Source organism: Moschus berezovskii, chromosome 27, assembly GCF_049115385.1.
Source record: "Moschus berezovskii isolate FMDL1 chromosome 27, NW_MosBer_1.0, whole genome shotgun sequence".
NCBI lineage: Eukaryota > Metazoa > Chordata > Mammalia > Artiodactyla > Moschidae > Moschus > Moschus berezovskii.
The window spans coordinates 28,586,559-28,612,181 of record NC_142486.1 but is presented as its reverse complement, the minus strand read 5'-3'; the positions used below and the strand labels follow the sequence as shown (position 1 = coordinate 28,612,181).

The 25,623-nt window shown below is 44.7% G+C and overlaps 1 protein-coding gene and 1 pseudogene across 1 annotated transcript; both read left to right on the top strand.

Moving 5' to 3' along the window:
- The first annotated feature begins 12,973 nt into the window (after positions 1–12,973).
- Positions 12,974–24,676, top strand: LOC129545394 (uncharacterized). Its single transcript, XM_055409534.2, has 2 exons — positions 12,974–15,129; positions 21,253–24,676. Exon 1 carries the CDS (start codon positions 13,027–13,029, stop codon positions 15,079–15,081), a length of 2,055 nt encoding a protein of 684 aa, XP_055265509.2. The 5' UTR covers positions 12,974–13,026; the 3' UTR covers positions 15,082–15,129; positions 21,253–24,676.
- On the top strand, positions 17,317–17,569 carry LOC148773683 (cytochrome c oxidase subunit 7A2, mitochondrial pseudogene; annotated as a pseudogene).
- Positions 24,677–25,623: the final 947 nt, after the last annotated feature.

The window sequence follows — 25,623 nt, the reverse complement described above, 5'->3', positions numbered from 1 at the left end:
ACGGACCTTGGTTGGCAAAGTAATGTCTCTGCTTTTTAATATGCTCCTTCCAAGGAGTAAGCGTCTTCTAATTTCATGGCTGCAATCAGCATCCACAGTGATTTTAGAGCCCCCCAAAATAAAGTCTGACACTGTTTCCACTGTTTCCCCATCTATTTGCCATGAAGTGATGGGACCAGATGCCATGATCTTAGTTTTCTGAATGTTGAGCTTCAAGCCAACTTTTTCACTCTCCTCTTTCACTTTCATCAAGAGGCGTTTTATTATTTTAATCCCTGTCATTTCTCCATCCATTCTAACCTTGTCACCTGTGTCTGCCTCTACAGTCTCACCAATAAAGCTTTATTGCACAGATTTAATTAAGTAACTGTTGTCTTCTACCAGATTTAGCTGACTGAAGGCAGGGCTTGATATAGCTGACATGTTTGCATCTCAGTATCCAGGTGTTTTGCAAACTCTGAAGCCCTGTCCTCAGATCTCAAATCTGATTTGCCTCCCACAATTCTAGCCTGCTTTATGAAGTTGTTCTAAACTTTATTATTTTTTAAAATTTTATTTTTGGCTGTGCTGGGTCTAAATTACTTCGTGCAGGCTTTCTCTAGTTGCAGTGAGCAGGGGCTTCTCTTGCTGTGGAGCGTGAGCTCTAGGGCACAGGGGGCTTCAGAGTTGCAATGAGAAATCTCAATAGTTGCAGCTCTATGGTTCTAGAGAACAGGCTCTATGGTGCATGGGCTTAGTTGGTCTGGAGTGTATAAAATCTTCCCAGACCAGGATCAAATTTGTGTCCCCTGCATTGGCAGGTGGATTCTTAACCACTGGACCACCAGGGAAGCCCTGGCCAAAACTTTAAAAGCATCATTGAAAGCATATGTTAAAAAAACATTGTTAAAAATATGTAAAGGGCCTCTGCACATTTCTGGAACAAACAAGGATTTTGTGGAACTTGATGAAATAAGCTTCTCATTGGATTGGGAGCTCATTGATGCTTGCGTGTACTTCAGCTTTAGAATAAGTTTACCTGTAAGTTGTCACATGAAGCTTACAACTACTCCCCTGGCACCTGTGACTCAGTGAAGACTCTGACTTGTTCAGAAAATGGTAGATGAGAACAGACCTCATCTCACCTATCCACTCAACTGGCTACATATTTTGGCTCTATTTTCAGGAGACAGGCCTGAAAAGACTTAATAGACATTAGCTGTTATGTCAGGCACTCTTCTGCTGCTGCTAATGTAATGCTTTCAAATGTCAAATGAGGTTGTTACTAGTGAAGAAACTGAGATTAGAGAGGTAGCTTGTCCAATGGGATGGGTTTTCTCTGTGCTGTTAAAACCCCATGCCCTGGTGTGTACTGACAGTCCCAAGGAGCCCTTTCACTGAAGTTACTAAATACCAATGCCATCTTGGCTGCCTATCTAATTGTTTAACAACCAATACCTGCTAACATTGAGCCCTTAGGACATGTTTGTATTTAGAGAAAGTTCAAACCAAGAGAGTCCTACTGTGTAGCACAGGAACCACATTCAATATCTTATAATAACTTTTAGTGGAAAAAAATCTGAAAATGATAGTGTGTGTGTGTATGTATGTATGTTAGTGTGCATGTACTCAGTCATTTAAGTCATGTGTGACTCTTTGTGACCCTATGGACTGTGGCCCACCAGGCTTCTCTGTCCATGGGATTCTCCAGGCAAGAATACTGGAGTCTGTTGCCATGCCCTCCTCCAGGGGATCTTCCTGACCCAGGGACTGACCCGTGTCTCCTGCATTGTAGGTGAATTCTTTACTGACTGAGCCACCACGGAAGCCCCTCATATATATGTATACATAATAAAGAATATAGAAATAACAATGAAGACTATACATATAAATCTGAATCATTTTGCTGTACACCTGAAACTGAAACAGCATTGTAAATTAACTACACTTCAATAAAAGTTAAATATAAAATTTTTTAAACAAAACATAAAGCTCTTCAGAGTGGCAAATCCTATAGTCATTTCACCCACGTGAAGTAATTACAGATCACTATCCAAATATACAAGTGAGGCTCAAACTGTTGGTTCTTCAGTTCATATGGATTTTACTTTCTGTTGACGATATATCTGTTTTTCTAAAGTAAAAACAAACTTTTATATAAGTTCACTAAGATTTATTCAATACCATAAGTCTCCTACATAGAAACCTTCAACTTGCAAACTTTCAAAGATGCAAATGTGCGTCTGGTTCTAGCAAGGAGCCAGAACCTGTGCCATCACCCTCAGGCAGGAGTGAAATTGCAGCTTGCCTCTCCCTCTTCTTTGCTCATGACCCTCCAGCTCTGTCATCTCCCACCTCCTCCCTCTCCTCCAATCTGTAACTCTTCTTGCCTTTTCACTCATTCCAGTCCTTGTATGCCAGCTGTTGTAGTGTGCTAAGTACTGTACTATAAGATTAAAAATGTTATCTTTTTTGTTTCTTAGGTTTTTATGTATTATTTATATGAAAAGTATTGTAAACCTATTACAGTACAGTACTATATAGCTGCTCGTGTGAGTTGGGTACCCAGGCTATCTTTGTTGGACTTATGAACAACTGGACTTATGAACCCCCTCAGAATGGAACTTGTTTGTATGTAGGGGACTTATTGTAACATATTGCTTCCTAGGGTTGTTTAAAGCCATACAAGCTGGGCATTCTCTTATCTTGAGCATCTTTCATGGAAGATATTCAGGATGATCCTAGAACATTATCCTCTTGACTGATACCCAAAAACTGGATAGGGTAGAACTCGAGTCTGAGCAGTCATGCTCCTTAGGGGTACAAATGAACTTCATATTGAAAGCAATGTCTTTCCAAAATGAGGAACTCTTCGGTCAACCTTTCAATGGTAATTCTAGTCATTCCTCCTTTTTCTGCTACCACCAAAAATGTGCTGCAGCTGGCATCCCATGAGCTCCTATTTCAAACACCTTGTTACAAGAGATGCAGCTTAGAAGGCAGTTCTCGATGCTGTACTTTGAATTCATCCTCCACTTTATATTAGGATATATGCTGTTATCGATTGGAATGGCTTTGTCAGCTGAAGATTGGATAAGTTTTACCCTTGGACTGCTTCTTCTCTGCATTCTGATTCTCAACATGTGAATACTCAGTTCAGTTCAGTTCAGTCGCTCAGTCGTGTCCGACTCTCCGCAACCCCATGAATCACAGCACGCCAGGCCTCCCTGTCCATCACCAACTCCCAGACTACACTCAAACCCATGTCCACAGAGTCGGTGATGCCATCCAGCCATCTCATTCTCCGTCGTCCCCTTCTCCTCCCGCCCCCAACCTTTCCCAGCATCAGAGTCTTTTCCAGTGAGTCAACCCGTCGCATGAGGTGGCCGAAGTATTGCAGTTTCAGCTTTAGCATCAGTCCCTCCAATGAACATCCAGGATTGATCTCCTTTAGAATGGACTGGTTGGATCTCCTTGCAGTCCAAGGGACTCTCAAGAGTCTTCTCCAACACCACAGTTCAAAAGCATTGATTCTTCAGCGATCAGCCTTCTTCACAGTCCAACTCTCACATCCATACATGACCACGGGAAAAACCACTGCCTTGACTAGACGGACCTTGGTTGGCAAAGTAATGTCTCTGTTTTTTAATGTACTATCAAGGTTGGTCATAACTTTCCTTCCAAGGAGCAAGCGTCTTTTAATTTCATGGCTGCAGTCAGCATCTGCAGTGATTTTGGAGCCCAAAAAAATAAAGTCTGACACTGTTTCCACTGTTTTTCCATCTATTTCCCATGAAGTGATGGGACCAGATGCCATGATCTTTGTTTTCTGAATGTTGAGCTTCAAGCCAACCTTTTCACTCTCCTTTCACTTTCATCAAGAGGCTTTTGAGTTCCTCTTCACTTTCTGCCATAAGGGTAGTGTCATCTGCATATCTGAGGTTATTGATATTACAGCACAATAATGAAGAAAGTAAGTGACAGGCAAGTGGAACATTATGGTGTCCAGAAGGAACCTCCACCTTCATCTGGGCTGCAAGAGTGAGAATGAGCCCACTGTTCATTTCTGTGAGCAGAATCAGGCCTCAAAAGTATCTTGATTTCATTTATTCTTCTTAAACCTGAAATAAATGTTAGTTTTTAAGCTCCAGTCACAAACATCTTCCTTCTTATTCTGTTCATTTGTCTTTTCAGAATATCTTTTCTTGACAGTATTTGGGGCAGAGGGAAACATTCTTCATCCTAATAATTCCAAGTTCTCTCCAAATATTAGTGATACAATAAATAATCAACAGAAGAGTTGGGTTGAGAGAGACATTCTTCTGAGCCAGGTCGCGAAACCTGTTGTAAATCCTACAATCACTGTTCTCCAGAATAAACAGGGCAAAATTCCTATTCCCATGTAATGTCAACCGAGTCATCAGTTAGAAGTTAAACATGGCCCAGTTTTAATAGCCTTGGCTGCTTATAGAACCCAAGTTTGGTGGGTTCCAGAGAGCACAAACAAAACCAGCACCATAATCCCTGTCCATTGAACAGAAGCTTCTTGGGTAGGATAAGTATGTCTTTAGCGCCTTCTCAGGATTCTGATATTGAACAATAACAAAAAACGTGGACTGAAGTCTAAGCTCTTTGCCTCTTTCTCCCACCAGGATATGTCTTCTTCTCTTGCAGCCATGCCCTATGAAAATGGAAAGCAACTGAACCAGGTCTTATTTTTTTTTAATATTTATTTATTTGGCTGCATCAGGTCTCAGTTGCAGCATGTGGGATCCTTCAGTGCAGTGCACAGACTCTCTAGTCGTAGAGCTCAGACTCCAGAGCACAGAAGCTTCATTGTTGTGGCATGTGGGCTTAGCTGCTCCAAGGCCTGTGGGATCTTAGTTCCCAGATTAGGGATCGAACCCATGTCACCTGCACTGCGAGGCGGATTCTTAACCACTGGACCACCAGGGAAGTCTCCCAGCCAGAGAGACGTGTTTCAATTCCTCTACATCAGTGGTTCGCCGCTGGAACAGTTTTGTTTCCCAGGAAACACTTGGCAGTGTCTGGAGTCACTTTTGGTTGTCACAACATGGAGGAAGCTGCTACTGGCTTCTCCCTATGAGTAGGGGCCAGAGGTGCCTGCAAGATGTCCTCCCATGTACAAGACAGCCCTCCCGCAGCAAAGAATCATCCAGTGTAGTCTGTATTAGTCTGCTCAGGCTGCCATAACAAAACATCATAGACGGAGTAGTTTAACAACAGAAAATTTCTCTGTTTTGGAGGCTAGAATCCTTATAGAGAGATGCTGGCAGCTTTGGTTTCTGGTGAAGACTTGCTTCCTGGCTTGTAGGTGGTCATCTGATTGCTGGATCCTCAAAGGGGCTCCTCTCTGTTCAGGTGGAGGAGAAATCTTTGGTGTCCCTTCCCCTTTTACAAGGACTTCAGTCCTATGGACTTAAGGTGTTATCCTATAACTTCACTTAATCTTGATTACCTCCTTATAGACCCTCTCTCCAAACAAAGTTACACTGGGGCTTGAACATATGAATTTTGGCAGCGCACAATTCAGTCCATGTGTGCTTAGTCACTTCATCTCTGTCCGACTCTTTGTGACCCTATCGACTGTAGCCCGCCAGGCTCCTCTGTCCATGGGATTCTCCAGGCAAGAATACTGCAGTGAGTTGCCATTCCCTTCCCCAGGGATCTTCCCTACCCAGAGATTGAACTCAAGTCTCCTGTGCCTCTTTGCAGGATACTGCACCTTGCAGGTGGATTCTTTACCTCTGAGCCACTGGGGCAAGAAGCAAATGTCAGCAGTGCCATGAATAAAGCAAGGGTAGCCAAAAGCAAGAAACAGCCCAAATATTCATAAGTGGATGAATGAACAAACAAAATGGAGCATAGCTATACAATGGAATATTATTAGACTTAAAAAGGAAAGAAATTCTGACACATGCTGCAAAATGGAAGGATCTTGAACAACACGGATGCTAACTTTAAAAAGCCAGAGACAGTAAGACAGATATTGCATGATTCCTCTTGTGTGAAAGGTACCTAGAATAGTCAAAGTCATAGAGACGGAAAGTAGAACAGAGATTTCCAGGTGCTGGGGGAAAGGGATGATGAAGACTTCTGACTTTTAATGTGGGAAATTAAGTTCTAGAGGTGAATAGTGGTGATGGTTCCATAGCAGTGAGAACACAGGCCACTGAATTATAGGCTTGCTACTGCTACTGCTAAGTCACTTCAGTCGTGTCCGACTCTGTGTGACCCCACAGATGGAAGCCGACCAGGTTCCCCCGTCCCTGGGATTCTCCAAGCAAGAACACTGGAGTGGGTTGCCATTTCCTTCTCCAGAATTATAGGCTTAAAAGTAGTTAAAATGGGATAGGTGATGTCATAACACAGTGACACAGACATCCCTTGTTTTTGTCCCTTTTTCTAACCAACAACAAAAATTTGGCATCTATCCATGGACAAAGGTACCATTGAGGGAGCAGTGGGATCCATAAGCCAACAGATGCAGGAGAAGTCTTGCCCACGTGTGCTCAGGTAATAGGCAGACAGACCTTGCTCTCAGTTATAGACCCTGCAGTGGCCCATGAACTGGCTCCAGCTTCTCTCTGCTGTGGCCTGGGAGTCCCTAAAATCAACCATGGGTGAGAGAGCCTTTGTGGAAGTCCAGCTTTCCAGAGGAAAGGTTCTAGGACATGAAAGGAGCAAAGAGGGACTTCTTTACTCCTCTGGTGGTCCAGTGGTTAAGAATCCTCCTTGCAATGGAGGGAACACGGGTTTAATCCCTGGTCAAGGAACTAAGATCCCGGCAGAGCAACTAAACCCGTGCGCCACAACTACAGAGCCCACATGTCACAACTAGAGTCTGTATGCCACAGAGAAAGATCTGCCACGCTGCAACAAAGATCCCGCATGCTGCTACTAAGACTCAACACAGCCAAAGAAATATTTTTTAAAAAGAAAAAAAAAAGGAGCAAAGAAATATAATTCTGGACACAAAGGAGAGGGTAAGAGGAATCACTTCACTTTCCCCACATCACTCTGCCCCCAAGGCAGCCCAGCTCAAGTGAAACAGAGGTTTTCTCAGTGGTGACTTCTCCTGCAAGGAAAGGGAAAGCATGGGACTGAGTGCCCAGCCTTCCAGTTGTGCAGGATGTAGGGGAAGGGGCTCATTCCTCTCTCACTCCACCCACAGTTACTGAATCCTGAGCTCCAGGACGGGAGGACGGGAAGAAGCTGGGTGAGTGGATAGGATTCCGAGGGCTTTAAAGGGATGCAGATCCCACTAACGGCATCGGGACTCCATCAGGAAGCCTGCCCATGTGTCGCTGTGAAGGCCTCGCTTGCCGACTGACCCACAGGTGCCCTCAGTGCCCCAGGTGCCTCACCCACACCACCCCGCTCCTCTGTGGCCAGGTCCCTGTGTGTGCTCCTGACAGCAGCAGTGAGAGCAAACCGCGGTGGACAGCTAGCGAGAACACTCGGGAAGCCAGGCTCAATTTGTGGGGCGGGGACAGGTGGCAAGCTTGGCGGCACTAAAGCTAAAGCACCATCTCTGGGAAAACAAAAGAGAAACTGTCAGAACTTTGCAGGATCCAGAGAAGACACAGAAGCTCAAGAATTCTGCCACAAGAGGGAGCAAGCAGCACAGAGTAGGTACACTCATATAAAGTCTGAGAAAGCTTCAGAATCGGTAGCAGAGCCAACAGAAGGCAGTAAAAACTGGAGAAGATGACCACTACTTTACGTGTGAAACGAGCAAAGCAAAACTTCAAGGAACATGAAAGATCAAGGTAACATCACACCACCAAATGATCACAAGAATCTTCCAGTAACCAAATCCAGAGACACGGAGATCTTCAACTCACCCAATATAGAATTCAAGTAGCTGTTTTAAGGAAACAGTGACTTTCAAGAAAACAGAATGACAATTCATTGAAATCTGGAAAACAATATACAAACAAAATGAAAGGTTTAACAAATACATAGAAATCACAAAAAAAGAACAAAACAGAAGTTCTGGGGACTTCCCTGGTGATCCAGTGATTTAAATCCACCTTCCAATGTAGAGGACTCCAGTTTGATCCCTGGTTGGAAAACTAAAATCCCACATATCCAGAGAGCAATTAAACCCTGATGCAGCAACAATTGAGCCCGCATGCCACAACTACTGAAGCCCACGCACTCTAGAGCCAGTGCTCCACAACTAGAGAAGCCCTCGGACCACAACTAGAGAGTAGCCCTTGCTTGTTTGCAACTAGAGATAGCCCTCGTGCAGCAATGGCAATGAAGATCCAGAGCAGCCAAAAATAAATAAATAAATAGAAGTTCTGGAGCTGAAGCATACAACGAATGAAATGAAAAATGCAATAGAAAGCAACCACAGATGGATCAATAGACGATTCTGTGAGATAGAAAACAGGAAATTAGAGCTTATCCAGTTATAGGAGATCAAAGAGAAAGGAATGAAAGGAACCTATGTGGTCCATGGATCCATCCAAAAAAAAAAAAGACGTATTTTCCAAATTATTAGTTTCAAAAGGAAAAGAGAGGGAGAAGAAGGCAGAAAGTTTATTTGAAGAAGTAATGTCTGAGAACTTCCTAAATCTGTGGAGCAATCTGGATATCCACTTCTGTGAAGCTCATGGGTCACCTAACAAAGTCAGCTTAAAGAGATCCTCTCCAAGGCACATTTTAAAAAAAACTATCAAAACTCAAAACCCAAGAGAGAATCTTAAACACAGCAAGAGGAGGGGTGGGAAAAAAGCCTATAACTTACAAAGGACCTCCTTCAAGCTATCAGTGGATTCTCAGCAGAAAACTTAAATGCCAGAAGACAGTGGGATGATATACTCAAGAGTGCTGAAAGGAAAAAGCAAAACAAAACCTGCCAACCCAAAGTACTGGCAAATCTGTCCTTCAGGAATGAAGGTGAGATAAAGACTTTCCCAGAAAAACAGAACCTGAGGCAATTAATCACCACTAAACCTGGAATCCCAGACCACCTGACCTGCCTCTTGAGAAACCTGTATGCAGGTCAGGAAGCAACAGTTAGAACCGGTCATGGAACAACAGACTGGTTCCAAATAGGAAAAGGTGTACGTCAAGGTTGTATATTGTCACCTTGCTTATTTAACTTATATGCAGAGTACATCATGAGGAACGCTGGGCTGGAAGAAGCACAAGCTGGAATCAAGATTGCTGGGAGAAATATCAATAACCTTAGATATGCAGATGACACTACCCTTATGGCAGAAAGTGAAGAGGAACTCAAAAGCCTCTTGATGAAAGTGAAAGAGGAGAGTGAAAAGGTTGGCTTGAAGCTCAACATTCAGAAAACAAAGATCATGGCATCTGGTCCCATCACTTCATGGGAAATAGATGGAAAAACAATGGAAACAGTGTCAGACTTTGTTTTTGGGCTCCAAAATCACTGCAGATGCTGATTGCAGCCATGAAATTAAAAGACGCTTGCTCCTTGGCAGGAAAGTTATGACCAACCTTGATAGTATATTAAAAAGCAGAGACATTACTTTGCCGACCAAGGTCCGTCTAGTCAAGGCAATGGTTTTTCCCGTGGTCATGTATGGATGTGAGAGTTGGACTGTGAAGAAAGCTGATCGCCGAAGAATTGATGCTTTTGAACTGTGGTGTTGGAGAAGACTCTTGAGAGTCCCTTATACTGCAAGGAGATCCAACCAGTCCATTCTAAAGGAGATCAATCCTGGATGTTCATTGGAGGGACTGATGCTAAAGCTGAAACTCCAATACTTTGGCCACCTCATGAGACGAGTTGACTCACTGGAAAAGACTCTGATGCTGGGAAAGGTTGGGGGCGGGAGGAGAAGGGGACGACGGAGAATGAGATGGCTGGATGGCATCACTGACTCTGTGGACATGAGTTTGAGTGTACTCCGGGAGTTGGTGATGGACAGGGAGGCCTGGCGTGCTGTGATTCATGGGGTCGCGGAGAGTCGGACACGACTGAGCGACTGAACTGAACTGAACTGAACTGAAACCTGCTTTATAAGAAATGCTGAAAGGAATATTTAAAGCTGAAATGAAAAGATACTCATTAGTAACATGAAAACATGTGAAAATATACAACATATGGATAAAACTAAGTATACAGTCAATTCAGAATATCTGAATACTGTGATATGATGGAGTGTTAACCACTTAGCTCCTTTTGGTTGGCAAGTTTTGTTTTGTTTTTTTCCTTTCAGCACTCTTGAATATATCATCCCACTATCTTCTGGCATGTAAGTATTCTGCTGAGAAACCACTGATAGATCAAGGGAGTTCCTTTGTTATTAAGGTTAAAGAACAAGAGTATTAGAAATAGCTATAACTATAATAATTTGTTAATGAATACCCAAAATAAAAGAGGTAAATTATGACATCAAAAAGATAAAAGGGGAAAGTAGGGGGGAAGAGTTTTTGTCTGCGATTGAAATTAAATTGTTATCAGCATAAAATAGATGGTTATATCTACAGGACATTATGTGCAAGTCTCACGTGCAAGCCTCATGGTAAACACAAAGCAAAAACCTACAGTAGATTCACAAAAGATGAAAATGGCTTTAGTGTAGTCAACAAAGCAGAAGTGGATGTTTTCCTGGACTTCTGCTTTTTCTATGATCCAACGGATGTTGGCAATTTGATCTCTGATTTCTCTGCCTTTTCTATAGAAAATGGGAAAAAAATATAAAATATCTTGTGGCTCAGCTGGTTAAGAATCTGCCTGCAATGTGGGAGACCTGGGTTCGATTCCTGGGTTGGGAAGATTCCCTGGAGAAGGGAAAGGCTACCCTCTCTACTATTCTAGCCTGGAGAATTCCATGGACTGTATATTCCATGGGGGTCACAGAGTGGGACACAACTGAGTGACTTTCACTTCACTTTCATACACAGATAGATATAGATATGAATTAGTTTGCTATACAGCAGAAATTAATGTTAACATTGTAAATCCACTGCTGCTGCTGCTGCTAAGTCGCTTCAGTCGTGTCCGACTCTGTGCGACCCCATAGACAGCAGCCCACCAGGCTCCGCCGTCCCTGGGATTCTCCAGGCAAGAACACTGCCACTACATACTGCAATTTTCAAAGTGCAGCTTAAAATATGTCACATTATGTCATGGTATATTTCTTGTTGTTCAGTCGCTAAGTCGTGTCCGATTCTTTCATGACCCCGTGGTATATTCAGTTCAGTTCAGTTCAGTTAAGTCGCTCAGTCGTGTCCGACTCTTAGCGACCCCATGAACCACAGCACGCCAGGCCTCCCTGTCCATCACCAACTCCCGGAGTTCACTCAAACTCATGTCCATCGAGTCAATGATGCCATCCAGCCATCTCATTCTCTGTCGTCCCCGTCTCCTCCTACCCCCAATCGCTCCCAGCATCAGTCTTTTCCAGTGAGTCAACTCTTTGCATGAGGTGGCCAAAGTATTGGAGTTTCAGCTTTAGCATAAGTCCTTCCAATGAACACCCAGGATTGATCTCCTCTAGAATGGACTGGTTGGATCTCCTTGCAGTCCAAGGGACTCTCAAGAGTCTTCTCCAGCACCACAGTTCAAAAGCATCAATTCTTCGGCGATCAGCTTTCTTCACAGTCCAACTCTCACATCCATATATGACCACGGGAAAAACCACAGCCTTGACTAGATGGACCGTGGTTGGCAAAGTAATGTCTCTGCTTTTTAATATGCTATCTAGGCTGATCATAACTTTCCTTCCAAGGAGTAAGCGTCTTTTAATTTCATGGCTGCATTCAGCATCCGCAGTGATTTTGGAGCCCCAAAAAATAAAGTCTGACACTGTTTTGACTGTTTCCCCATCTATTTCCAAAGAAGTGATGGGACCACATGCCATGATCTTAGTTTTCTGAATGTTAAGCTTCAAGCCAACCTTTTCACTCTCCTCTTTCATCAATAGGCCTTTGAGTTCCTCTTCACTTTCTGCCATAAGGGTGGTGTCATCTGCATATCTGAGGTTATTGATATTTCTCCCAGCAATCTTGATTCCAGCTTGTGCTTCTTCCAGCCCAGCATTCCTCATGATGTACTCTGCATATAAGTTAAATAAGCAGGGTGATAATATACAACCTTGACGTACTCCTTTTATTAGCACTATGTAAAACCAAACAGAGACCAGCACCTCTCAACTAAAAGGCATTATCATGTAAAAGAACTCTACTACTTCTGAAATTTTAATCCAGGTAGTATCATGTCAGCTACTGGAAAGTTAACAAGCAGCTGCTCATTTTTCTTCTGGTTGATGAACGCCTTCTCAGCCAAAAAAACCCCACCAAAATACAACTCAAAACAAAACAAAAAAAAAATTGGAAGGAAAATTAAAATGGAAGAAACTTGAAAGACGAGGGAGGGGCGGGGGAATTCACCTCTAGGTCTGCTCTCTAGGCAAGCAACTAATCGCCCAGTCACTAGGAGGCAAATAGCTAAGATCCGAATTAAGATATCCATCAACAGACCCTTCACCAAAACCAGGGAAAGCCTTTAACTCTGGAAGTGGTAGCACCTTACAGAAAGCTGCATTCCTAGCTGGGAAGTGGAAGTTACTGACAGAGTCCTTGACCTTTGCTCTCCTTCAGGATTTCGGCCCCGTTCTGGAAGGCGAGGGCTCGAGGGAAAGAATGTAGATACGTCTTCCTACGGCGGGAACACAGAGCACGGGAGGTGAACTCTCGGCTCTCCGAAGGTCCCAGGCCGCACAGGCACACGCGACTGGAGCACGCGGAGGAAACACTGCGCATGCGGAGAAGGCGGCCCGAGTGGGGGGCGGGGCGATGGGAACAGACCGCCTTGGGGCAGACTGCGCATGCGCCCGGCTCTGGGTGACGCCTTCCCACCCCGCCCCACGCAGGTGGGCGGCGGCCGAGTTATCCCGAACTCTGGCCCTGCCTCCTGCTTGGCGCGCCCCCAACGCGTCGCCATGGCGACCCAGCGCCCCACCCCCACCCCCCGTAGCGACGCCGCTTGCCTGGTAGCTACTGCGGACCCGGCGGCGGTGGCGACAGTCGGAGCTCATGGAGGTTTCGGTTACCCGCGTCGCCAAGATCAAAAAGCGGTCGTGCCTGGGCCGCTGCAAGCATTTCTTTTGGCTGGGCGTCACCTTCGACACGGTGGGCGTGGCCATGGTGTTCACAGGGGTCTTCACCCCTGTACTCTACTATGACATGTTCCTCTACCTGGGTGCCAGCATCATCTTCCTCAGCCTCCTCTGGTGGACTTTCTGGTACAGCGGTAACATCGAACTGTCTTCGGAAGAGGCCTTGAACAGCCCCTACCGCCTGCCCTCCGCCTACACGCTGGAAGTCCTGAGCCAGACCATCAACAACCGCTTCACTTTCACCATAGGCAGCGTTTCCAACACCTTTATGCGGATGCGGCGGCGGCGGCGGCGGCGACAGCGCCAGAGGATCCTGCAACGGCGGGAATCTCTGGACATGACCGTCACGGGCCAGGTCGAAAACCAGCTGGACCAAGACAGAGACTGTGCGGAAGGGGCCGCGGAGAAGGGCGAGGCTCAGGACTTTGGCAGCAAGGATCTCCCCGAACCCGAAGCTGTCAAAAGTTTAAAGGAAGCTGGCTCCCAGGCGCCCGATGCTGGTGACCTGAGCCGGGAGGCTAGTCTCCCAGCGTTCGTTAAGGGACCATCGACCAATCTGGTGCAGCCATTCATGCCATCTCCTCTGGACCAGCCTCCAACGCCAGTCATCCTGACTTCTAAGAGCCTGCCCGTAGTCTCCTTGGCCTCTATGAGCCAAACTGCCCCTATTCTGACTTCGAAGAGCCAGCCTGTAGTATCCTTGGCCTCCACGAGCCAGCCCCTTGCAGTGACTCTTGTCTCTGCGAGCCAGCTTGCGGCCCCTTTGGCCTCTACTAGCCAGCCTCCACCTCTCCTGACTTCTGAGAGCCAGTCTGTAGTTTCCTCGGCTGTAGTTTCCTCTACAAGCCAGCCCCCTGCAGTCACTCTTGCTTCTACAAGACAGCCTGCTGTCCCCCTGACTTCTCCTACTCAGCCTCAGGTGGTCTTTGCCTCTAAGAGCCTGCCTGTTGTCTCCTTGTCCTATGCAAGTCAGCCTCTGACCATCCTTACCTCTCAGAGCCACCCCCTGGTGCCTGTGACCTCTCAAGGCCAGCTCCCAGTGCCTGTAGCCTCTGAGGGCCACCCCCTGGTACCCGTGGCCTCTCAGAGCCACCCCCTGGTGCCTGTGACTTCTCAAGGCCAGCTCCAAGTGCCTGTGGCCTCTGAGGGCCAACCCCTGGTACCTGTGGCCTCTCAGAGTCACCCCCTGGTGCCTGTGACCTGTCAAGGCCAGCTCCAAGTGCCTGTGGCCTCTGAGGGCCACCCCCTGGCACCTATGGCCACTGAGGGCCATCCCCTGGTGCCTAGGACCTCTCAGAGCCATCCCCTGGTGCCTAGGACCTCTCAGGGCCATCCCCTAGTGACTAGGATCTCTCAGAGCTACCCCCTGGTGCTTAGGGCCTCTCAAAGCCAGCTTCCGGTGCCTTTGGCCTCTGAGGGCCACCCCCTGGTGCCTGTGGCCTCTCAGGGCCAGTCCCTGGTGCCTAGGGCCTCTCAGAGCCAGCTCCCAGTGCCTGTGGCCTCTGAGGGCCACCCCCTGGTGCCTGTGGCCTCTCAGCGTCAGCTTCAGAATCTTTTGGAGGTCTGTCAAACTGGATCGCCACCTCTTCAGGCCGCTCAGTCCCAGAGTCTAGCCACCATCTCTCTGCTCCAGGTTCTGCCCACCGAGTCTTTGGAGACCCAGCCTGTGGACCTTCAGGTGACCCAGGCTTTTCTGGACCTTCAGGCCACGTATCACACCCATCAGGCCTCCCAGAGCACCTCTTTAGTCCAGGAAATTAGACCAAGCCAGCCTCCATCTGCCCGGGAGTTTCACACAGAGCCAGTTTCTCTTGAGACCCCGCCACCAGCAGACCAGGAGCTAAGTCAGAACCGTCCTGATGCTGCAGCCCTGCCTCCTCAGTCTCCAGCTCCAGCTGCTCAAGCCCAGCAGTCAGTGCCCTCCGGGAATACCCCTACCCTGATCCAGGAGAGGAAGAGTCACTCCATCTAGCACAGAAGCAGACCCCAGCCCTCTGAGTGGCCCTCAGGCCTCCGCCAAGTAAGTGATTTAGGAGGAATACCTGCAGTGTTCCTTAATTGTTTCCAGGTCTGTGTTCTGGTGGTTTCCTCAACCGCCTCTGTTCAGACACATAAAGTTACTGGAGGTGGAGTGACCTGTTCCTTCAGGGATTTGATTATTTGAACTTAGGTAGGTTTTTGAAACCTAGTGCTCTGAGTAGATGAGTTGTTGTTTAGGCTTTATGGCTCTACCAGCCTGAGGGTATTAATTACCTTCACTCAGGAGTTCTAAGGTTTGGGGGGGTATGAAGGTGGGGAGATTCTACAATGTTTCTGAAACAAGATGAGTTTAGGTGGTACAGGACACAGCACAAATAGCAGTGAGCCTTCTGGTGGGAAAGGTCTTCTCAGTTCTTTTTCAATCTTTTTTATTAAATGAAGGAGAATGTCTTTAGTTTGGGGTTACCGATCTCTAACACCTCTGTAATACTTTGGTAGGCAACACCTGCACCCAGCTAGGACTTAATACCATTCATATTAACGAAATTATTTTAGTGGATAACTTCTATCTATGCCCAGTATTATTAGTTTCTCTGTTTACGATAGTGATGGTTGCTTTTTGAAATCCATTTACTTAAGTAAAATTATTTTACATGAGTCATCATAAAGGTAAAATTAATCGTGGCCTGAAACTTGGAAAGATTCTGAGATTTGGAAAACATTTTGTTATTTGTATTAAATCATATATGCTTATGTACCCTAGTACACATATGGTTATGTGTACTAAATCACAAGCCCTTTTATGCTGACCTATGAGATGAATGTTATGGTTAAGACAGCTGAGGAGGCCATTTCACTCGCAACCAAACCCTTGTCAGTTAGAACAATAGAAGAGATCATGTGAAGGTCAGAATTGGTGACCCTTAAAACACTGCTTCTCAGTGGTTTAAGTGCTAAGTGTCTAACCCCATTTGATGAATTCCTTGTGGGGCAAGGAGGAAGAGTGTGGAGCAGAGCAATACTTTGAGATTATGTTAATGCTCCTTGTTTACATGTTACCAACATATTCAAGAAGGTGTTCATCCTTGTTTCATATTGACTGAAATATTGACGTGAAATACAACTGAGTATTAGGTGGAAGTAAACCCTTAATTTCCTTACCGCCTTCTCCAATTCACCTTTAAGAGAATGTGTAGCAATTTCTAGGTATACACACACACATATATATATTCTATAGATAATCATAGGGGCAAAGCATTTTCACTCTTGATTTTTGTACAATTTGGACTCGTGGATTCTAAAATGAAATATATTGTGATTTAGGTTTCTTTTTTTAAAAGAGCAAAACACTAACAAATTGTAATAATTCCGTAAGTTAAGGATTTAGTGTTATTGAAAAAGATCATTTTCCCATTAATTCATATGATTGAAATAATTCTCCATATAATTCTTAAAGGAGCATTTGCTAAGTGCCAGGAACAATGGTGAACACATTTAAACACAAAGGTTGCAGACCTTGCCATCAAAAGCTTAGAGACCATGTTCTCTAAAGAGAAGAATACTTTAGGCAAGGAAGGAGAAGGGGTAGCCTGGTGTCTACCCCTTATTTTTGACAGGAACTGCCATGCAGTGCCTTTCAAATAATTGATTCATTGGCCTGGCATTTGTTGAATTTCTATCAAGTGCCAGGCATTCCATTAGGTGTTAGAGATTCAGAGATACGGTGCCCCTGTTCTCCAAGCACCCACTATTTATCAAGGGAGGCAGATCTAGGAATAATTAACACAGTGACGATCCCCTGGAGGAGGAAACAGCAACCCACTCAGTATTCTTGCTGGGAAGACCCAATGGACAGAGGAGCTGGTGGGCTACAGTCAATGGGGTCGCAGAGTCAGACACGACTGAGTGACTGAGCACACACATACACACAGCAGGTGCTGTAACACAAGTCTGCTCGGTCTTCCAGAATACAGGTGTGGGCTGGGTGAGGGTTTTTTTTATCTAAAGTCCTGTGCGTAGCAGCGAAGACCCAGAGGTATCCATTGGATGAAGAAGATGGAAAGAACATTCCATGCATGGGGAGAAATCAACAGAAAGGCTCAGAGGTTTAACAGTCCATGACCTGCTGGGGACACACCTGGGAAAGGATCATCTAAAGCTGTAGTGCTTGGGGATTTTCGTTCCTGGTGGTCGGTTGTCGAGGTTAGTGGGCAATAAATGAGCCAAGATGTTGCAGAATCTGCTGGCTCTTTGTCAGATTACGAAGAGGACCATGAGTACTGCTTCACATAGGCAGTTTGAGCATAAAGTTCCAGGGAAACAAAAGCTGTTTCAGGAAGGTAATGGCATTCCAGGGCATCTGAAAAGTGGGATAGCTGATGCCCTCCTGTATAGAGCCACCATGATTCTTAAGAGTTGATGGAATGGCATATGCCATATATCAACTGACTATGACTTCATTTCCCAAGAAGCAGGATTGACTTCAGTTTATCCTCCCAGCAGTCACTTGGCTCAACTATGTTCAGCTCACCGTGAACCAATAATCTGATAAAGAACTGAATTTTGGGGGGATCAATATTTATTGACATGTACTAACTGCCACCAATATAGCAGTCTTTACCATGAAAAAAAGTGTGCTTGGGACTCCAAGATTGGGGGGTGAGAAAGTGAGAAATCTTTGCAGGCCTTCTTTTTTTAAAATTGCTTATTTATTTTTGGTTGTTCTGGGTCTTTGCTGCCCTACATGGGCTTTCTCGAGTTGCGGCAAGCAGGAGCCTTTCTTCATTGCGGCGCACAGGCTTCTCATTGCAGTGGATTGTCTGGTTGCAGAGTACAGGCTATAGACGCAAGGGCTTTAGTTTCTCCGTGGCTTGTGGGATCTTCCTGCACCAGGGATCGAATCAGTTTCTCCTGCATTGGCAGGTGGATTCTTATCCACCGTGCCACCAGGAAGTCCCCTTGCTGGCTTTTTAAGAAGGGTAATTGCGTTCATAATTCTACCTGTGTGCTCTATTATAAAGTAATGGCTGCTGCTGCTGCTAAGTCACTTCAGTCGTGTCCGACTCTGTGTGACCCCATAGACGGAAGCCCATCAAGCTCCCCCTTCCCTGGGATTCTCCAGGCAAGAACACTGGAGTGGGTTGCCATTTCCTTCTCCAATGTGTGAAAGTGAAAAGTGAAAGTAAAGTCGCTCAGTCGTGTCTGACCCTTAGCGACCCCATGGACTGCAGCCTACCAGGCTCCTCCATCCATGGGATTTTCTAGGCAAGAGTACTGGAGTGGCTTGCCATTGCCTTCTCCGAAAGTAATGGCAATAGGCCAATAATTAGGGAATAATTGCTGAATTCTCTCCCGGTTAGTTCTAAGCTGAAAACAACCCCCTTTGATGTTTGCAACAGTTTCTAACTAGAGTGTAGGCTCCATGGGTATTCATCCTGGAAGACACCGTCAGGTGTTTATTTACACAGGCATAACATTTTACTTTGGCTACAAAGATTGTTGCCAGGCCCTTTCTAGCTTCTTGGACAGCACTGCCATAGAAATGAGTATTGTTTCCCCAAGGAAAGGAAAGCTTAGGCAAGAAAAGCTTTATATATATATATATATATATATATATATATAATTACTTATTTTTGTATGTATTTGTATTCTGGCTGTGTTGGGTCTTCGTTGCTGCGTGAAGGTTTTCTCTCGCTGCAACAAGTAGGGGTTACTGTCTAGTTGTGCACGGGCTTCTTATTGCAGTGGCTTCTCTTGTTGCAGAGCACAGGTTCTTGGGTGTGGGGGCTTCAGCAGTTGTGGCTCACAGGCTTAGTTGCTCCACATCATGTGAAATCTTCCTGGACTGGGAATCAAACCTATGTCCCTTGCATTGGCAGGTGGATTCTTACCCACTGTACCACCAGGGAAGTCCCAAGAAAAGCTTTTTATTAAAAGAGATAGCTTGTGCACAAAGGAAAAAGTGGAAAAGAAAAAAACACACAACTACAAAACAAAACTTTCAGCTACTAGAGTAGAAAGGGTGAGTTGCTTTTATGACAAAAGGGAGGGTTTGTCTGAGAGAGCACTGATGACTTCCCGAAATCATCAACCTTCTTTGATTATCAGCAAGTGGCTCCGTGATGGCTATCAGGAATAGGGAGGGAGTGCTTCTGTGAGGGGGAAGAAGTACATGATAATTTTCTGTAAAAAAGCACAGGAACAGATAAGGTTACGATTTATAGTTGAGCTTCAGGTCTTGTGGCAACTAGGTATACTCCTCAGAGTAACAGAGATAAAGTGAATCTTTCATTCCTGCCAGCCCGGTTTTTGGTCTCTGGGCCCCAGACCCCTGGGGCCTTTGTTCTTATAGCTCACAAGGCCTGTTCTTCTCAAGGCCCATCCCGGTCCTTTTCCAAAATGGCTATGCTCTTGTCTTCCTGTCTCAAGATACCATCAGGTAGAATGACACCATTTTGATATATTTCTCTGTATTAACAGTAGGATGAGGTACTTATCTAACATGGAGCCTGAGGCTTCCCTGGTGGGCCAGTGCTTAAGGCTCCACGCTTACAATGCAGGGGACCCAGGTTTGATCCCTGGTTAGGGAACTGAGGTCCCACATGCCATGCGGTGAAAAATAAATAAAATAAAATGGAGGTTGGCAATAATTTTTTCTGTAAAAGCCCAGATGGTAAATATTTTAGACTCGGTGGGTCAAAAGGGGAAACCTGGGCTATTACGTGGCTGCTTATATAAATAGAGAGTAACTACTCCTGCCCACCACCACCCGCATTCCCACTCATTTGGGGGTGGGTTGCAGAGCTGCTTTGTCTCCAGTTGCCTCAGCTGGAATCATCCACCTGACCAAGAGCAGCTGGCCTAAGGCAGAGGGAGACTGGCCTGGCCAATCAGGTTTGCAGGCAACATGCTGTACTTCACTCTGCCCCAGTCACACCCAGGTCCCAGGGTGTCATTCTCTCCTCTCGGAGAACCTGGCCTGTCTTCTCGTCATCTGCTGGCTGGAGGAGAGCTGGTCTGCCCAGTCCCTGACTCCTCAATTGCGATTCCACCATTGGATGCCTGCCATCTGCTGACAGCGGAGTTTAGAAAGTTCAGGTGGTAACGTTCAGGCCCTGAGCAGACCGCTGGCCAGACAGGCAGGCCCTGGGAGCTCTGGGGGAGAGCAGGAGTAGTAATTGAAGCCTGGGTTTGGTCTTGGAGGCTCGCAGCCACAGCCCACAGCAGTGCAGATGTGGAGAGTGGGAAGAGGTGCTGCTGGCAGCTGGTGAGTGGAGCCCAGAGGTGCTGCCGGACCGTAGACTGCTCAGGCCAGCCCCTTCGCAGCACAGAATTATCCCACATCATCAGTATGAGGTTGAGAAACCCTGATCTAGAATAAACAAAAGTATGCTATAATTCATGAAATGTTTAAAGAAAAATCTTGTTTTGATCCTTAGATGCCTTTTTTTTCCTCTTTAAAAAAAAAAAAAAACCCACAACATTTATTTGGCTGCAGTGGATCTCGAGCTGTGGCATGTGAGATCTAGTTCCCTGACCAGGGATTGATTCTGGGCCCCCTACTTGAAAACGTGGAGTCTTAGCCTCTCGATCCCTAGGAAAGTCCCAGATTCACTGCCTCTTAAATATAGTAGTAGTCACTTCTCCACTAGACCGTGAGGATCTCATTCACCTTTGTTTTATTCATCTTTGTGTTCCAATTTTGTATAATTAGGAATGAACACACACATACGCGGGGCATTTGTTAATAATAGTAGCTAGCATTTATTGGGTGTTCATCATACATTACCCACTGTGCCAAGTAACTTACAGGCTTTATCTCATTTGTCACAACAGAGGCAGGCACCACTCTTATCTCTAAGGAAAGGAGATTTGATTTTGGAAGGTTATGTAATTCTTTCAATGTCATATAAATGGAGAAGCTGGAATTGATATATAATTAATGTATAATTTGTTATAAGGTGTATACTATATGCTTTCCCCGCAAGCGACAGTTATTCATGAGCCTTTTCTTAAGCCTGTTAGTCATAAGGAGCTGTAATACCCCGGATCAGTCTGTGGCTTAGTTCTCCATTTAAAGCTCTACTTCCAGAGAGAATGAAAATCAACAACTCTTTAATTTTTTTGTTCCACTCTCATCTCAAAATTGCTTTTTTCTTTCCAGAACCCACCAGTATTCCTTCAGGTTTCAACGCCAAGTTTATAAAAGCCCAAATACTTCCCTTAACCTCATTTTGGAAACCTCCACCTGGAGTCCTGGCCTATCTCAGACCAGCAAATGTAACCAGACTGCCTCTGCCAAGTATACGTTTCAGGGTTGGGGAGAATATTCCAGCCTCAAATAATAAAGACATTATCAGAATTTTAAGCCATAATAAACTGTGCCAATGAACAGGTTGTTGAACAGCTAAATGAACTTTGTTTTAAAATAAGGTGGTTTTTAAAATAAATTTCTCTTGTGAAAGCATTCCAGCATTCTAAGTGGAAAATAATGTCACACACTTTGGGTAAAGATATAAGTATAAACCCCACAGAAATGGACATTGAAAATGTGGCTTCTTTTTTAAGGATACCGCGTGGCCTCATCAAGCTATCAGAAAGATTAGTACAATCAATGTATTATAATTTGTATGTTCATTTTTTTAAACAGCAGGAGTTTCCCTTTTTCCTAAGGATTTAAAACTGCTGATTGATTGCATATATTAATGATAACTTCCAGATGTTCAAGTTGATTTTAGAAAAAGCAGATGAATTGCCAGAGATCAAATTGCCAACATCTGTTGGATCATCAAAAAAGCAAGAGAGTTCCAGAAAAACATCCATTTCTACTTTATTGACTATGCCAAAGCCTTTGACTGTGTGGATCACAATAAACTGTGGAAAGTTCTGAAAGAGATGGGAATACCAGACCACCTGACCTGCCTCTTGAGAAACCTGTATGCAGGTCAGGAAGCAACAGTTAGCACTGGACATGGAACAATAGACTGGTTCCAAATAGGAAAAGGAGTATATCAAGGCTGTATATTGTCACCCTGCTTATTTAACTTATATGCAGAGTACATCATGAGAAACGCTGGGCTGGGTGAAGCACAAGCTGGAATCAAGATTGCTGGGAGAAATATCAATAACCTCAGATATGCAGATGATACCACCCTTATGGCAGAAAGTGAAGAAAAGCTAAAGAGCCTGTTGATTAAAGTGATAGAGGAGAGTGAAAAAGTTGGCTTAAAGCTCAACATTCAGAAAACTAAGATCATGGCATCTGGTCCCATCACCTAATGGCAAATAGATGGGGAAACAGTGTAAACAGTGGCTGACTATTTTTCTGGGCTCCAAAGTGACTGCAGATGGTGACTGCAGCCATGAAATTAAAAGACGCTTACTCCTTGGAAGGAAAATTATGACCAACCTAGACAGCATATTAAAAAGCAGAGACATTACTTTGTCAACACAGGTCTGTCTAGTCAAGGCTATGGTTTTTCCAGTAGTCATGTATGGATGTGAGAGTTGGACTATAAAGAAAGCTGAGCGCTGAAGAATTGATGCTTTTGAACTGTGGTGTTGGAGAAGACTCTTGAGAGTCCCTTGGACTGCAAGGAGATCCAACCAGTCCATCCTAAAGGAAGTCAGTCCTGGATTTTCATTGGAAGGACTGATGTTGAAGCCGAAACTCCAATACTTGGCCACCTGATGCAAAGAGCTGACTCATTTGAAAAGACCCTGATGCTTGGAAAGATTGAGGGCAGGAGCAGAAGGGGATGACAGGATGAGATGGTTGGATGGTATCACTGACTCAATGGAAATGGGTTTGGGTAAACTCCAGGAGTTGGTGATGGACAGGGAGGCCTGGCATGCTGCGGTTCATGGTGTCACAAAGGGTCAGACACAACCGAACGACTGAACTGAACTGATTAATGATAATAAAAATTCATGTGGACTGCTCTCCTTTTATATTCTTCCTTTGTATCATTGGATTATTTGTGCAAGCATGCTCTAATATAGGGATAGTTTCTTTTTTTAGATTTCCAATTACAAGCAAAATGTGCGTAGTATCGTATGTTTTATCAAATCTTCCAAAAATGTTAGTTGTTTTTAAATTTCTTCCCATTTTCTGTCCCATGCTTCAGTATTTCTGTGTTCAGAATTTTAAAAACTTAACTCAAACTGGAAGCCTTTATGCATTGCAGATATTTGGAAAAAAGAATAGTGGCAGGACATTATGCTAAGTGAAATAAGTCAGTTACAACAAGACATATGCTGTGTGAGTCCACCTATATAAGATTTCTCATGTCAGAGAATCAAACTCACAGAGACAGAAAGAAGAATGATGGTTTCCAGAGTCTGGGGATAGTTGGGGAAATGGGGAGTTATTTAATGGGTACAAAATTTCAGATGAGAAGGGTTATAGAGATTGATTGTACAACAGTGTGGATGTACTTAACACTACTGAACTGTACATTTGAAAATGGTTAAGATAGTAAATTTTATGTGTGCATGCTTGTGTGCTAAGTCACTTCAGTTGTATCCAACTCTTTGCAACCCGATGGACTGTAACCCACCAGGCTCCTCTTTCCATGGGATTCTCCAGACAAGAATATTGGAGTGGGCTGCCATGGCTTCCTCCAGGGGATCTTCCTGACCCAGGGATAGAACCTGTGTCTCTTACGTCTCCTGCATTGGCAGGCAGGTTCTTTACCACTAGCACCACCAAAACTTTCTGTGTATTTGACCATAATCCAAAAAGAATAATTGGATTAAACCAGCAATTTATAAACCTATTTATAGATTTATTTTTAACTAATAAATATATGCAACTGCTGAGCTTCTATGTATAAAATACCCTGGGTAAGCACAGTTGTCTTGTTGTTGCTGTTTTTTATTTTATTGATTGATTGTTTATTTGACTGCACCAGATTTTCGTTGCAACATGTGGGATCTAGTTCCTTGACCAAGTATCGAAACCAGGCCCCCTGCATTGCGAGTGTGGAATCTTAGACACTGGACCACCAGGGAAGTCTCAGCAGAGTTGTTTTAAGAATTCAAGAGCTATAGTTATGAATTCAGAGAAAAATCAACTTTAATGTAGTGCAGAATAAGGGACCAAGTTAAGTGCAAAGGACATTCTTGGAGGGCAGAGGGTGTGTACATATGCACATTTCAGGAACCTGCAGAAGAGCCTTTTATCTTGCAGAGGCTAATCAATACTAGTATGATTGGATTTTATCTTGGGTAAATAGAGTTGGTTCTTAAGAATTGTGATTAGTGAACCTCAAGCGCCACCAATGCTGAGAAGCAGAAAGAAAAATAGAAACAACTTTATAATCATCTTAGTAAATATAGGTACTTAGGTATTTTACAAACACTAGGTCCCCAAGTGACTGACTACCTACAGCAGAGCTGCACCCCCAGCCAGGACTCCGCACAAGCCTTGACATGAAGGAAAAATAACTCTTATTAAAAACGTAAATGTATGAATCAATCAATAAATGTACAATAAAGTAAAAAACACTAGACTCTTCTGGTTTATCTTACCGTCGATTTAAAAGAAGTATTTTCATACTGCTGCTGCTAAATCACTTCAGTCATGTCCGACTCTGTGTGACCCCATAGAAGGCAGCCCACCAGGCTCCCCCATACCTGGGATTCTCCAGGCAAGAACACTGGAGTGGGTTGCCATTTCCTTCTCCAATGTGTGAAAGTGAAAAGTGAAAGTGAAGTCGCTCAGTCATGTCCGACTAGTAGCGACCCCATGGACTGTAGACCACCAGGCTCCTCTGTCCATGGGATTTTCTAGGCAAGAGTACTGGAGTGGCTTGCCATTGCCTTCTCCGATTTTCATACTATTCAGCCTTTTAAAAAATAATAAAATTTTCCACTTGAACAACATGGATGGACTTGGAGGGCATTAGGCTAAGTGAAATAAGTCAGATAGAGAAAAACAAATGCTGTATGATAAGAGTTGTATGTAGAATCTAGAAAAACACAACAAGCTAGTGAGTATAATGAAAAAGAAACAGACTCACAGATACAGAGAACAAACCAGCAGTTACCAGTGGGGAGAGGCAAGACAAGGGGTAGTGGAGTAAGAGATACAAACTATTCCATATAAAATAAGCCACAAGGCTATATTGTACAGCACAGGGAATATAGCCGATATCTTATAACAACTCCAGATGGAGTATAACCTTAACTCAGTTCAGTTCAGTTCAGTCGCTCAGTCGTGTCCGACTCTCCGCGACCCCATGAACCACAGCACGCCAGGCCTCCCTGTCCATCACCAACTCCCGGAGTACACTCAAACTCATGTCCACAGAGTCGGTGATGCCATCCAGCCATCTCATTCTCCGTCGTCCCCTTCTCCTCCCGCCCCCAACCTTTCCCAGCATCAGAGTCTTTTCCAGTGAGTCAACTCGTCTCATGAGGTGGCCAAAGTATTGGAGTTTCAGCTTTAGCATCAGTCCCTCCAATGAACATCCAGGATTGATCTCCTTCAGAATGGACTGGTTGGATCTCCTTGCAGTATAAGGGACTCTCA